At 41.9% G+C, this 13,180-nt stretch overlaps 1 protein-coding gene across 2 annotated transcripts in view; it reads left to right on the top strand.

The window, feature by feature from the left end:
- Nucleotides 1-6,858, top strand: part of SULT4A1 (sulfotransferase family 4A member 1) — a 58,037-nt gene extending 51,179 nt beyond the window's left edge. Inside the window, exons 7-8 of one of the 2 annotated variants that reach the window (XR_002096965.1) lie at nucleotides 3,014-3,143; nucleotides 5,179-5,264. Coding sequence is in view for 1 of the 2 variants with exons in the window: in XM_019515745.1 (XP_019371290.1) it covers nucleotides 5,179-5,291 (113 nt within the window). In the remaining variant the exon portion in view is untranslated. Of the gene's footprint in view, nucleotides 1-3,013; nucleotides 3,144-5,178 lie in introns of both variants that reach the window. The other variant, XM_019515745.1, reaches the window with a different exon arrangement.
- The last annotated feature ends 6,322 nt before the right edge of the window (nucleotides 6,859-13,180 follow it).

The following is a 13,180-nucleotide window of genomic DNA, read 5'->3' as shown; positions in this document are numbered from 1 at the left end:
CACCAGTGCTCTCACAATCACTACAGCAGCTGCTGTTCAGTATACTACATGGGTTAGAATGACATGGGTTTGAATGAGTGAGTGCATGTGTGTGTGTGTCTGTGCTAAGGTGACCAGTACCACCCATAACTCGAAATTTGCATTTATGATTTTATTCGTAACCTCACATCCTGTCCAATACATTAGACTTTATTAAGATCCCATGAGTTGGTCCTTTGTAGCCAACAATCATATTTACTTGAATCCAAGATGATTTTGCTTTGAAGAAGACACCTCCATAATTAGATTCTATAACTTTGTTATAATTTTCCATGAATAGAATCCAATTATTAGAGGATTGTCTTAAATTTATCCCCCTCACTGCTGCAGTAGGGGAAGTAGAGGTGGAGGGAGGCAGGCACCTGAGAAAACAGCAGTGGAGGGGCAGGTGACCTAACACTTGCCCCCTACCACGTGCCCTTTCTCCCACACCTCAGCTGTTGCTTATCCTATGCAGGGGCCCAAGCCCTGGCCCTGCAGTGGCGGCAGCAGTCACTCTACTCTAGCTCAGCCCCGGCACCAGCCTGGGGCAGGCAGCAGAGCTGGAACTGTAACACATCCTCTGCCACTGTGCAGTTTCACCCACACTCCGCCCTGCACCATGCACTCTCCCCCATGCTCCTGTGCACTACACTGCTCAGTCTTCCCTGTACTCCCTGCTCCCACACTACATGGTCTCCCCCATGTTCTCCCTGTGCACCATGCAGTCCCCCCTGAGCTTCTGCATTGCAAGCTCTTTCTTCCCCCTCCCTCCTCCGCATAATCCTCCTTGAGCCACCCCCAACCTTGGCCAGGCAGCAGTGGTGGTGACAGCTCTGTCCCCAGGCCTGGCCCCAGCCCAGGACAGGTGACAGCGGTAGCTGGGTCTGGGGCCAGATTGGGGCTGGAGCCACAGCAGCTGCCTTCCCAACTGTTACTCAAATCCAAGAGAAGGCTTTTTCTCCCTATGTGGTATGGGGAATAATACCTTGCCTTAGATTTGAGTATGGTATTTGTGGTGTCTACAGATGTTATCAGCTTCCTTGATTATATATTTACTGTCAGATGATGGATAAAATTATCGACTAGGATTGGGTAAATCCTGGTTTCCTCAGAACTCTACCACAAGCACCCTTATTTATGGGTGTTTCCCCGTTGACAGCTAGTTTTTAAGAGTTGGTCTTAATTCATTTAATGGGTGCTTTATTGGTTATATATGGTGCAACATTAAGTGCCTTACAAAAGTCAATTTGAACCAAATTTTAATCTCATTAAAATGAAACCAGGTTTATTTTACATGATCTGTATTCCATAAATCATATTGACTGGCATTAATTATATTCCTTTCCTTAATTTGTTACTGTTTCTCAGTAATTCTGTGTCAACTTTCCCATTATTTCACCTAAAATACATTATTAGGGTCATTCCACTTGTACTACCTTACTAAAAAATCAGTATTGGTCTCTTCAGGCAACAGCTGGTATCCAAAGGTCCTCTTTTTTGTCTATAATATCTGTTCTTTTGCAAATCTGGTTTGAAAAGATACAATATATGCTTTCATTTATGAGAGTAGGAACTGAGAACCAGCATTGCAAAGAATTATTTCCTGCTAGAGCATCGTTGTACTCTAATTTTTCATGTTTGTTTCTAAAATAGTTATAGTAATAATTCTTACCTCATTTTCAGGCTGGGCTTTAACTAGGAATGAAGGCATGTTCTTGAGTCAGCTAATTTCAGTTAACTAACTCAAGGTGAAATACGAGTGGTGACAATGGAGTTCATAGCTTGAATTAAAGTAAAGGCTAAACCATATGGCAGTATTTTCACTGCAAAGTGCAGTTTCTACAGTGGGAAGACAGCAAAAACAAGCTTTTACTCTAGCTATTATCTTGTGTGAAGACTACAGTCTGCCTTGTTTTTAATAGGATTTCTCTGTTGAAAAACAGCTCATTTGGGTTAACACATTTTTCCCCTGATGAAGAACACAGAGATGTGTGATGGGTAACACACTCAATAAGATCCATAGATTAAATTAATTATGTAAGCACAAATGCTAAAACAAAATTACTGTCAAGTCTTTCCCTGTATCCTGGAATGGTGTAGTACATATAATATGTGAAAAATACAAAGTGCTCTGATACCTGTGGGGCAGCTGCATGCAGTACTCATAATGGGTAGAGTATGTGGTGAGGCTGCAACTGTCGGTCAACATTCTGGCTGAGAACAGGAAAGCAAATTGAAAGAGAGGTTATCTGGAGAGAAACTCATCATTCTCTGTGGTACAATAGGATATTTAAGTTAAAATTTGGCTGGTCATTCAGCTTGCCCAGGATGGGCCAAAAGTAACTTCTTCCTTTAACTCTCTAGCTGTAGCTCAGTAGGTCAGGGGATGGCATCACAGCTTCCTCTGTCTCACTGACTGGCTTTTATAGAGACAACACACCTTCCAATGGGAGTTAGAGAGAAAAAGCAAGACTATAGTGTGAACTCTGTAGCCTGGTGTTTTGTTGCAGGTCACAGTAGACACAAAAGTAAACTATCTTCTGTGTGTGTGCATGTGTATATGTGAAGTTTGTTGCCATTCTGTTGCTATTGTTATTATTTCTTGCTTTATAGTAGATCTGAGGAATCAGTGGCCCAGTATGGTGGTGCTGTATGTAAACTTTTACAGAAGTAATCCTCCATTTTGTGGTAGAAAAGAAGGGTGCTATAGTAGTCAGTTAGACACCTTCATTTTTTTTGCTGTCTGCTTTTTATTAAAGTTCCTTATTCTTAGGTAATTTTGTTTGCAGTTTTTGGCTTTTGGATTATTTTGCTATTTTAAAATGCAGCTTCATTAACATATTTTATGCCACTCTTCATTTATCTGATATAGAATAGCTGCGATAACACAACAGTTTACTGCAATTTGTTCAAAATATTTTTGATTTACCATCTGTTACATCCACCTTATTATTTTGCTTTATTTTGGTTCTTTAATTTCTTTTTCTTATAGCACTCTGATCTTTACTCTGAAGATAACCTTGAACTGCTGTGAAAGCAGAGCATTGATTAGCTATGTTACTTAGATTTGCTTCATATCACGTCATAAATTACACAGTTTCATGATTCAAATCATAAACCAGGTGGGTGACTTTTTGACAAGCTCTCAATCCTTATAGTTGACAAATAGATGCTCAGAAAATATGTTGCAGTGTTTCATTTATCAAGCTTGTAATTTCTCTAAGGTATCATTAGACATTCAGGAATAACAAGGTTTCTTGTCTATCTTTGCTAGACAAAGGAAGATATTTAAAAAAAAACCATTCAAAGGATAACATATGATTTCATATTGCACACTATACAGTATGTATCCTAAAAGAGTTGCTGGGTCACAATTGAATTTGCTACCAGACTTATGACTGCAAGAATTTTTTTAATAATAGTACTGTCTTCCCTGTTTGACTCAAGAGAAATAGCATCTGCCAAAACCCCCAGATTTAACCAAAGCTTCCTCTGGACTCAAGTCAAGGTGTGTTCAGAGAGAGACTCTGTTCTATAGCTTTCTGGCAAAACTTACAGACCATCCTGAAGGCCAGTTTTTGTCCTTGCACCGCATATAAGCAACTTTTATGAAGGTAAAAGGGAGTTTTGCCAGTGCATCAAATCCACAATCAGGTTTTGTGCTTATGTTTTTCGTGCTAGTACAGTATGAGTTATTTATGTAGTAGCATGGTTGTGTTTTTACTGCCAGTTTTGCCTGTTAAACAACTCTAAGTTTTAATGGTGCCTCTCTTCATACATGTTAGTGTAAGTTAGAGGGAAATCATGCTTTTTAGGTCCCAACTTGTGGTGGTTTAATTTAAGGCCCTGATTCACCACTGTGTTGCCCCAGGTAATTTTATATGGCTTAAACTGGAAAAATGCAGTGGTATATCAGAACTAGAACATTTTATTGACAACTTTGTCATTATTTTCAAATTAAGTTGTTAGTTGAATTCAGCAGGGCAGTAATAATATTTTATATAAGGAAATAATTTTTCAAACATGAATGCCTAAATTGCACCTACAGAAATGTGCATGCAGTTATTGTGTACACAAAACTCAAATTTCTGTGCATAAATCAGGTCTCTAACTTTACTATATTTGACATACAATCTAGGCTTACTCATATTTGATCGACTGCTTTACTGCATTGTATATTGTTATAAATGCCTGTGATAGATAACATAAAACCATTTAATACACTTTGATATGTTGTCTTCTATGTTCTCCTATCAAAACATGATGAATTTACTGATATAAATGCTTTTTTTGTTCATTAATGAGACAATTAAACCACCATTATATTCCATTAAGTCTGAAATCCACATGTAAATTAATATGTAAGCTAAATTCAGTATCCATCATTGTTTTCTAAGTATATTGGGACTAATCTTGCAAGATGCTGGGTGCATCTACACGTGTTGTTAAGGTGAAGCAATAAAGTCTGGTGCTTGTCATGCCAGAGTTTATTGTTCCTGGATGCCATGTTTACATGTGTGCCCAGGACTGTAGCAAGTTGAGCTGGGTCAGAGCAGCCCCGGTTGGTAGGGACCCAGGGCGGGGTGGTTCAGCCTGCCAGCTCAGGGCATCTCTGACCCGGCTCCGTGTGCTGCGGAAGGTCTGGCTGGGGCATGATGGTAATCCAGCGTGGGGCTAGCCAGCAGGCAGGCCCTGCACTGAAGCACCCTCATGCCCCAGCCAGTCATGTCACCATCTACACACGTGCTGCTGCTCATGAAAAAACTCTGCAGCAGCATAGTACTTGTATTAATTAGTTTCGTGTGGCTTAACAGGGCTGTACATATAGACAGGAGATGTTTACTGCAGAGCTAATTAATCTACTCCGCAATAAATGTTTCATGTAGACACGCCCACTGAAGAACTTTTGGATATAATTCACCCAATCAGCTCAAGGCTTGGGTTCCTATTTTGATGGGTTGCCTGATACTAATTATGATTTGATTCTGAACCATACCTCCTGGCAGAGGCTGAGAACTCTTGAGTCTCATTTAAGTTAAAGTTGATCAGCAGCTTATAGGAGATGTTTGGTGCCTGACATGCACACCCAATTTTTAGAACAGCTGGTGTTCTGCCCTATGACAACAGTTTGACTTGTGTTCCTTCTCTGTGTTTCAGGACGAGTTGGACTATGGAAAGACATCTTCACTGTTTCAATGAATGAGAAATTTGATTTAGTTTATAAACAGAAGATGGGAAAGTGTGACCTCACATTTGACTTTTATTTATAAAAATGCATGCATACAATATTCAAATACTAGCTAGAAGTGCTTTATGCATTCATTTATTACTTGCTGGACAAACTACTGTAGCTATTGTGTGTAACAAGATTTAAAAACAAAGAAGTTTAAACCATAGGGAATATGATTATGATCTGGAACAAATGTTTATCTTTTAGTACTTTAATCCTTCATTCACATTCAGGAACCTCCTAGATAATATTAGAATACTCAGCTGTTATGGAATGTATTATATAAGGTATGTATCATATACGCAGCTAGAATGTACACCTTTTCAGTCCCACAATTATTAATGTATTTTATAAAAGCTTTTCATTGGAACCTAATTAGCTTTCAGAAAACCAAATAAAAGTTTATTTCAGAGGGAAATCAGTAACAGGCCAAAACTGTATGCGAGAGTGATCTCAGGGGTTAGTTGTCACATTTATTTTTATAGCTGGAGTAACAAGTACAAAATAACCCTGTCGCAAAATGGTAATGGATAAAGATGGGGACTTCCTTTAATTTCTGCACTTCCATTATCTCTGTGGTTTCTAAGGGGATACCATTTACTGGTGAGACTGACCTATTCATGAGGCACAGCTGTGGTCACCATCCCCCCTCCCCACGCACACACTTACACATGCTCTCACAGCTGACAACATGTAGTTGTATTCATAGTGATGAGGTTTGTCCTTGGGCAGAAGGCCATTAAAAGAATCCTTTTGCCACTTGAGTCTCATGCAGGCATTCACAATAGTGTGACTTACGTGGTGCACAGACCTTGTGCTGGACTTCTGTTCACAAGGCCATTTTTCCTGCGGTTTTCTATGCCCTTCCCTGGTTTTCTGTAGAGACGTGAGTTTGAGACTGAACATGTCAGGACAAACAGTGCTTTCTCTTCTCAATGAAATCACAGCACTTGAGGGCACTTAGTGTTTTTGCGCTACAGGACCCATTTAGACATAAGTTGATGGATGTCTAGGCTGGTACAAATACATAAATGAAATAGCAGTAGAGAAGATATTTGATAAATATTCCAGTAGAGGGGAGTAGAACAAAAGCAGCAGTGCAGGATACAGTTGCAGTTACTGACTGTCAGCCAAGAACAGTCTGAATTCTAATCATGATTCAAGTTTATTTCTGTATGTCTTTTTAGTTCCCTAACTTGCCCTCAGGCAGTTGCATACCTAACCTGGAGCAGTCTACCATTACTGTGAGATTCTCCAGAATCACTTTACTTTTGATCCTCAGTTAATTGCATTTATATTTTTAAGTTTTCAGCTGCAGGAGGCCTTATTTTACTAGCCCTAGATTCTGTCTCAATAAAAGCTGTGACAAAGGACTAGCAGATTTTAATATTTTAGTTCTATTGGAAAAAAAGCTGTTGGTACAGCAGTTGGCAAGTTGTGTAGCATGATGTCGCTTGACAGCACTTTTCCTTGTATATTTGTGAGTGAAACTGCTATCAGTGAAACTTTAGTTCTATTTTTATATTTTTAGTACTGTATGAATATTAAGCACTACACATTATACTTCTGTGCTTGCTTGCTTATTTAATAAAGACATGTTCCATGCATGGTGTTTTGTTCATTTGTTTCATGAACATGTATAGGCTGAAAAACATCTACCCTTTGGGTGGCTTTTCACATGGTCCAGGGTGGCGGGTGTGGGGGTGGTGCTTTGATTACAGCAGCTCTAAGGAGCTGCTCTAATTAATGTGCCTGCAGCATTTTGTGTATTCAGCATCCCACACTTCAAAATGGTGGCAGAGGTACTTTAAGTAAAGTTCGTTTGGCGAGCTTTAGTTAAAGTGTCCCTGCCACCATTTTGAAGCGTGGGGATGCTGAATACCTGTGATGCTCAGGCTGCTGGAGCATGCTAATTGGCATGCTCCAGAAGAATTGGTTAATCGCATCTGCTCCAATACATGCTAATTAGCACGTCAGAGCAGGTGTCTGGTACATGTGTAAGTGCCTTTTGAGATCACTTTTTTCTTGTCAAGTATCAAAAGGCCAGAGGCACATGTATGCTGCGATGGTAGCTAAAAGATTTAGCCTACACAGAGGGCCAGGGACAGTGATGTTGATGAGGGGTGGAGGGAGGAAAGCCAAAAAACAAGCTACCCCTCAGAAAGACAGACCAACTCTCTTTGTTAAGGAAATACCATCCTCCTCCTTCTGTCCAGGAGGACTTTATTGCTGACTCAAGTAACTGCTGTTGTGCAAGACTGTTGTCTTCAGGACTTGGGCTGGGGAGTGTTGCCCTGGACAATTACTCCTCTTTCCTACATCGTGGTCCTTGATCTCATTTTTGCAATGTTAGTCAAAATTCATCCTTGAGAAGAGAACCAGCTCAAAGCTTGTGCCCCGAATAACCTCAAACTGTCCTTTAAGCACTGTGGCCCAGATCCTGAAAGGTATTTAGGTACTTACCTTGAAATGAGTGGGAGTTAAGTGCTCAGAAGTGCACTTCTGAGGATCTGGGTTTTGAGGTGTAATCCAACAAGGGGTAATGCATAGTCTTCACATTGGCTTTCTGAATTTTTTCCACAGAGAATGCCTCTCTGAGCCAAATATAATAAAACTGATGACAACAGAAGAGGGGAATAGGAGAAAAGGTTTATAAAATCAACAGAGTATTTGGAGAAGTTTTCTCAATCATTCCAGTAACATTTTATAAACAACTATATTTTTATCTCATGTTGAAAGAGCATTCTACTAGCTTGGAACAGCAATTGGAAGTCAGTTTTGGAATTTCATTGTAATTTAATTATGTAACTTGGGAAGCATTTAATTATAATTATAAATATAATTAAATTATAATTATAATTCTGCGGAGCACAGGAAAAGAAGTTGGATGTTTCACAGTGGTAATTATAGTGATACTACAACTATGCTAACAGATAAAATGGCAGGCTGCTTTTCTCAGGACCCACATCCTAGAAGACACCGGACATCCTCGACTTTGGTAAAACCTAATGGGAACTGAAGCCAGTTGGAACCTCAGAGAGTCTGTCCACCACTGAGCAGATATGCATTATGCATTGGTCCAGAAGGCCTTGATCTGGGTGCAGCTTTCAAACTGTCAAACCTGATCTAGAAAATAAAGTATGACAGAGTAAACATGGTTAAGGCACAAAACTGTGTGCGGGGGTCTGATTTCTAATCCCAGCTGTACAGGAGGCCATGACAAGCTGCTGTAACTTAGGCCCCATCTACACCAGTTAATCAGACCTTAAGTGGTTGCACAGCCTCATGTTTGTTCAGTTACAGGCATGATAAAAAGAGGAATAAGCTACAAAGTTATTCCACAAAATATGTGTAGTAATTTTGTTGCTGCCTCCTATTCTTCCATTAATTGAATGTGTGGCCAGGGGGCCCTGTAACTGGGAGCCCTGTCAGCAAACTGGAGCTCCCAGCTGGGGGGGGGGGGGTCACAAGTGTGCATGGCATCCCCATGACATGGAGCACCCCCATGCCTGGGACACGGCATCATTTGTGGTCTTCCAGCTTCAGAAGGGCATGAAGCATGGCCGGGGTACCACAGCTGGGACACCATGTCAGCTGCAGTCACCCTGCCATGGGGACCCCATGGGGTGTCCCTACAGCTGGGAACCCTGTCAGTGGAGAGGGCTCCCAGTCACAGGATCTTGCTTTTTGTTGGTCCAGGGTTTAGCCTAGGCTCGGGCTCCCCCTGCATCAGCAATGAGGCATGATGGGATCAGATTCATGAAACCACAATCAAACCTCATGCCATGCATGTGTGGCATGGCAGGAGGCACTATTGTGTGGACTGTGCATTACATCTCATCGTGCCTTTACCTGCATGGTTAGAAGGGCCCTTAGAGCCACACTGAAGCTTCCTTAAAGAGATGAAACAGCTCCCAAAAGGGCCCAGGGCTGAAATGAGGCTCTGTTAAATTAAGCATTAAAGGTACATACAGAAAAAAGAACAGTGTGAGAAATGTTCACACTTTCATACTTTGCTAGTGTTCAGTCCTTTTTTGTGGGGAAATATATAATAATATGGCAATCAGTACTGAGGCTCAGTTGATTGGACTATAATTATAAATGCTCTGATTTGTTATTACCATTGATCATTCAGATTCTTCCCCCAAGCTTGCCCATGTTATAAAAAGCCCCGCTTAGTGGCTGAAAGAAGATATTTAAAAAGGCTTTAAAAGAGATCTAGTCTGTCTAATCAAAGGGAAAGGCTAAAAAGAGACTCAGCTAAATTTATTAGTAAAAAAATCAATGACCACTGGAAAAGGAAGGGTCCCTATATCAGGAAACGTAAATTGTTGCTGGGGGACAAACAGCAGAAATGTTATAAATAGTATTATTGCACTCCGTGCATTTTCTCACTAAATCATCTATCATCTTGCTTGTATAAAATGTATAGCCTGGTACCCTCCAGTGGCTGAATCACAAATTGTGCAGCTCTGCATGATTCTGTTCCCTTTTGAAAAACAGATGATGCAGAATAAATATAAACCATTATCTTTCCAGATAATGATAAACTGGGCATTTGGACATGATGGTGGCATATTAGCTGATAATGGAGAGAGAGTTCATGAAAATAAGGTTTTTTATTTAAGAATGGGGGAATCTCTTGCAAAATTAATTCTCAAGATGTGCAAACTTTGGTCACCCTTACAGTGATGGGTAACGTTCATTTGTACCAACTGTAGAAATGTGTGTACATGCTGCTTGCCTGTGCTTTCTTCCGAAGAAGGAAGGGCAAAATCACTCAGCAAAGCTGATTCTTTTCTCTGACTGTATCTGTCCAGATCTACACTAATGAACTTCCTTAAATATGTTGTTGGTGCAGTTTCATTTTCTCCCCAAAACAGGAAGCAAACTTCAGGTTCCTCTCAGAGCTGCTTTAAAAAATGTGCACTTTTCTTTTTGGGAAGAGCCACTCATTTAAGGAATCTACTTACCCAGTGGCCTTGTTACAAAGTAATACGATCCTTCCCCAGATTTCCTTTACCGAATGGAATCCTTGTTCGTGGAGATTTAGGTTCTGCTAATTTTAGCAATGCCCAAGGCAAGCAGGTCCAATAGAGCTGCACCATGCACAAGGGCACCAGGACACAGTTGTGCCCTGAGGGAATTCGATTACAAAAGTGAGCTGCAAAAACTGATGGCAAGTCATGAGAAAAATAGTATTTATAATCAGGAGTTCTGCACTGTTACTGCAATAAAAGGCTACAGTGGAGAATGCAGTTCCCTGAATCGCTTGCATTCTAATATTATAAAAGCCTAACTCTCTCTGTCTGTTTGTCCGTAACACTTTATTCACGCTGTGATGGGCTGACGGAAAAGCCAATCGGTTTCCCCACCCCCCTCCTTGCAAGAGGCAGAGCAGTGGCAGCATAGGGCATTAGGTGGTGGCACTCCAACCCAGCCCCCACCCCACCATCATTTTTGATGGGCAACTGGCTAGTTCTTAAATGAAGACCATGCAGCCCAACTCTTCTCAGATGTGTCTTGTATTTCTTCGGTATTTACTATTTCTAAGGTGCTACATCAGGGTGGGCAAAATGGCAGATCCAGCCAGTGGCCGGACTCCATTTCCCACCAGCCCTTGCCCATGTCACTGTGGCCAGTTTCCATGGAGACCCCAGGAGCAGTGCTGCCATGACAGTATGGGGCCAGGGTTTCCATGGAAAGCAGTGCTGGCAGGGCATGCAGCTAGGCAGGGAGCTGCTTCAGGGCCAGGGCTGGGATTTTGCAGTGGTGACAGTGTGGTCCAGAGCTGGGGTAGAGCCATGATCTGCTGCCTGCACACCTCTGCCCCAGATCTGCACCACACTGTCACCACCACAAGATCCCAGCCCTGGAGCAGCTCCTTGCCTGCCACATGCCCTACCAGTGCTTCTGGGGTTGGTCTTCATGGAAACCCTGGCCCCACATTGTCATAGCCCCACTGCTGCTGGTATCTCCATGGCAACCAGCTGCAGCAATGTGGGCAGAAGCTGCTGGGAAATGGAGTCTGCCACAGGCACAATCTGGCCTGTGGGCTAGACTTTGCCCCTGTGCTACATGGAGGTGGTGTTCTCTGCCAACACTTGGTTTGTTTGTTTGTTTCATATTTGTAACAAAGTACAGTAAATTGTTTTTCCAGGGTAGCATGTGAAGTGTTCTGACATTACCTTGACTCCACTATTTCCTTAAACCACACCCCATTTTTTAGTTGAAGTTTGAATGTTTTCCAGTCATTTTTATGCTTACATGTGGTACAATTTCATGGGGAGGGTTTGGCTTCTGTGTATGAGGCGGGCTTCATAAATTATCCATACCTTTTAGCACCATTATAGCTCAAAGTTTTCTCAAAGCAGAAAGGTACTTGTGTAGCAAAAGAAGCAAGATTTCTTTGTCCCAGTTGTGAGGTCATAAGGGCTATATAAGTTAAGGACTGCCCAGGAGGAGGGAGCAGCAGCCATGAGGAAGAATCAGAGAGACAGAAGAGCTGGACCATCTGAAACTTGCTCTCTCTCTCAACACTCATGATCGAGGAACTGCCTGCCTCCAGAGGGAATCTCCACCTGCCTCTGGATGATACTTGTGAGTAAGCTACCTGAGATCTAACTAGATATACAGCTTGCAGTAACTCAGATGCATGATCAAAGGCTACCCAGCCATGGGAGTTTGCTCTATGGGATTTCTCTGATTCTACCCTGTACCCTATTCCAACCCTACCCCTTGTAACCAATAAAGTTCTCCTTTGTACCTAGTGTGGGAGACTTTTTGGGAGTGGGTCTAGATTATGCCTTGGGGTCCCCTTGGTTCAGATGACTAAGGGAGACCACTACTTGTGCTTCTGACTGAGGGAAGCATCCCAAGTTCTTGAAGTGAATCAAGTACCCTCAAGAGCTACTAGGCCTGTGTTTCCCAGGGTGCACAGAGCCAGAATCAAGCCCATCCCTGGGTGGTGGCAGTGTTACCCCGAAGCTAGTGGGTGTGGTCCAGGAAGGGGGTTGGGTAGATGTGAGGTGCCCCCAGGGAGGCACTTGGAGCCTGGAAGGTAGTTGGGCACAGTGAGGTGGGTGGCTCAATGTAGGGCACCCCCTACTTGTCCGCCACATACTTAGCAAGGAATGGATCTGCTTTAGAAAGAGCGATATGTTCTGTAGAATGGGATCCTATCACTGCTGTGGGAGGCAACTGTTTTTAATGCAGAACCAATGATAATTCCCTGGCAATGGGTTACTTAAGTTTTGTAACAATGAGGGCCAGAGTGGCTAATTTCTAGGAACCAAAAGGCTGTAGCCTAGTTGCACATTCATACCTTTTAAAATTATGAAATACAGACAGAGAGCTAAGCAGGCTTAGGTTCCCTTCTAGGAGAAGGAGCAAGCAGCACACTGCTCAGCCTGATGTAAGTGGTATTGGAAGCACCTGCTACATACAGACTGAATTCACAGTCACAAACACTGACAAACTAAGTCTTTGCCAATGCTGACCATAAAATGACAATTTAATCCTTGCACTTGGCTAACCATAACCTAGCTGGCATAGCAACATGATAAGACAGGCCTGACAGTCCTTACATCTGCTTCGTCACCGCTCTGGAAGTCATCCATAATTAAGAGCTAAGAACTCAGTGTGAGGGAGCCAAATAGTATAAAATAAGAAGCAACCAAGTCTTTAAAATTTGAGCAGCACAGGAAAGAGATTCTTATTTTAGTTCTATCTAAGTCACATGGGGTGACTTAAAAAATAAGAGATAATACATTATGGTGATGCCGATGAGGATGACAACAATGAATGACAGCAATGATGATAATATAATGGCAGTTATGAGGATAATGAAGACATCTCTCTACCCAAAGCCAAAAATGAAGCAGAATTTAACTTCTTGGAAAGAGGAATTACTAGAAATGTCATGAGAGG

The sequence above is a fragment of the Gavialis gangeticus genome, unplaced genomic scaffold, assembly GCF_001723915.1.
Source record: "Gavialis gangeticus isolate Ggan-Ray unplaced genomic scaffold, GavGan_comp1, whole genome shotgun sequence".
Classification (NCBI taxonomy): domain Eukaryota; kingdom Metazoa; phylum Chordata; order Crocodylia; family Gavialidae; genus Gavialis; species Gavialis gangeticus.
This window is presented reverse-complemented; position numbering and strand designations above follow the sequence as displayed.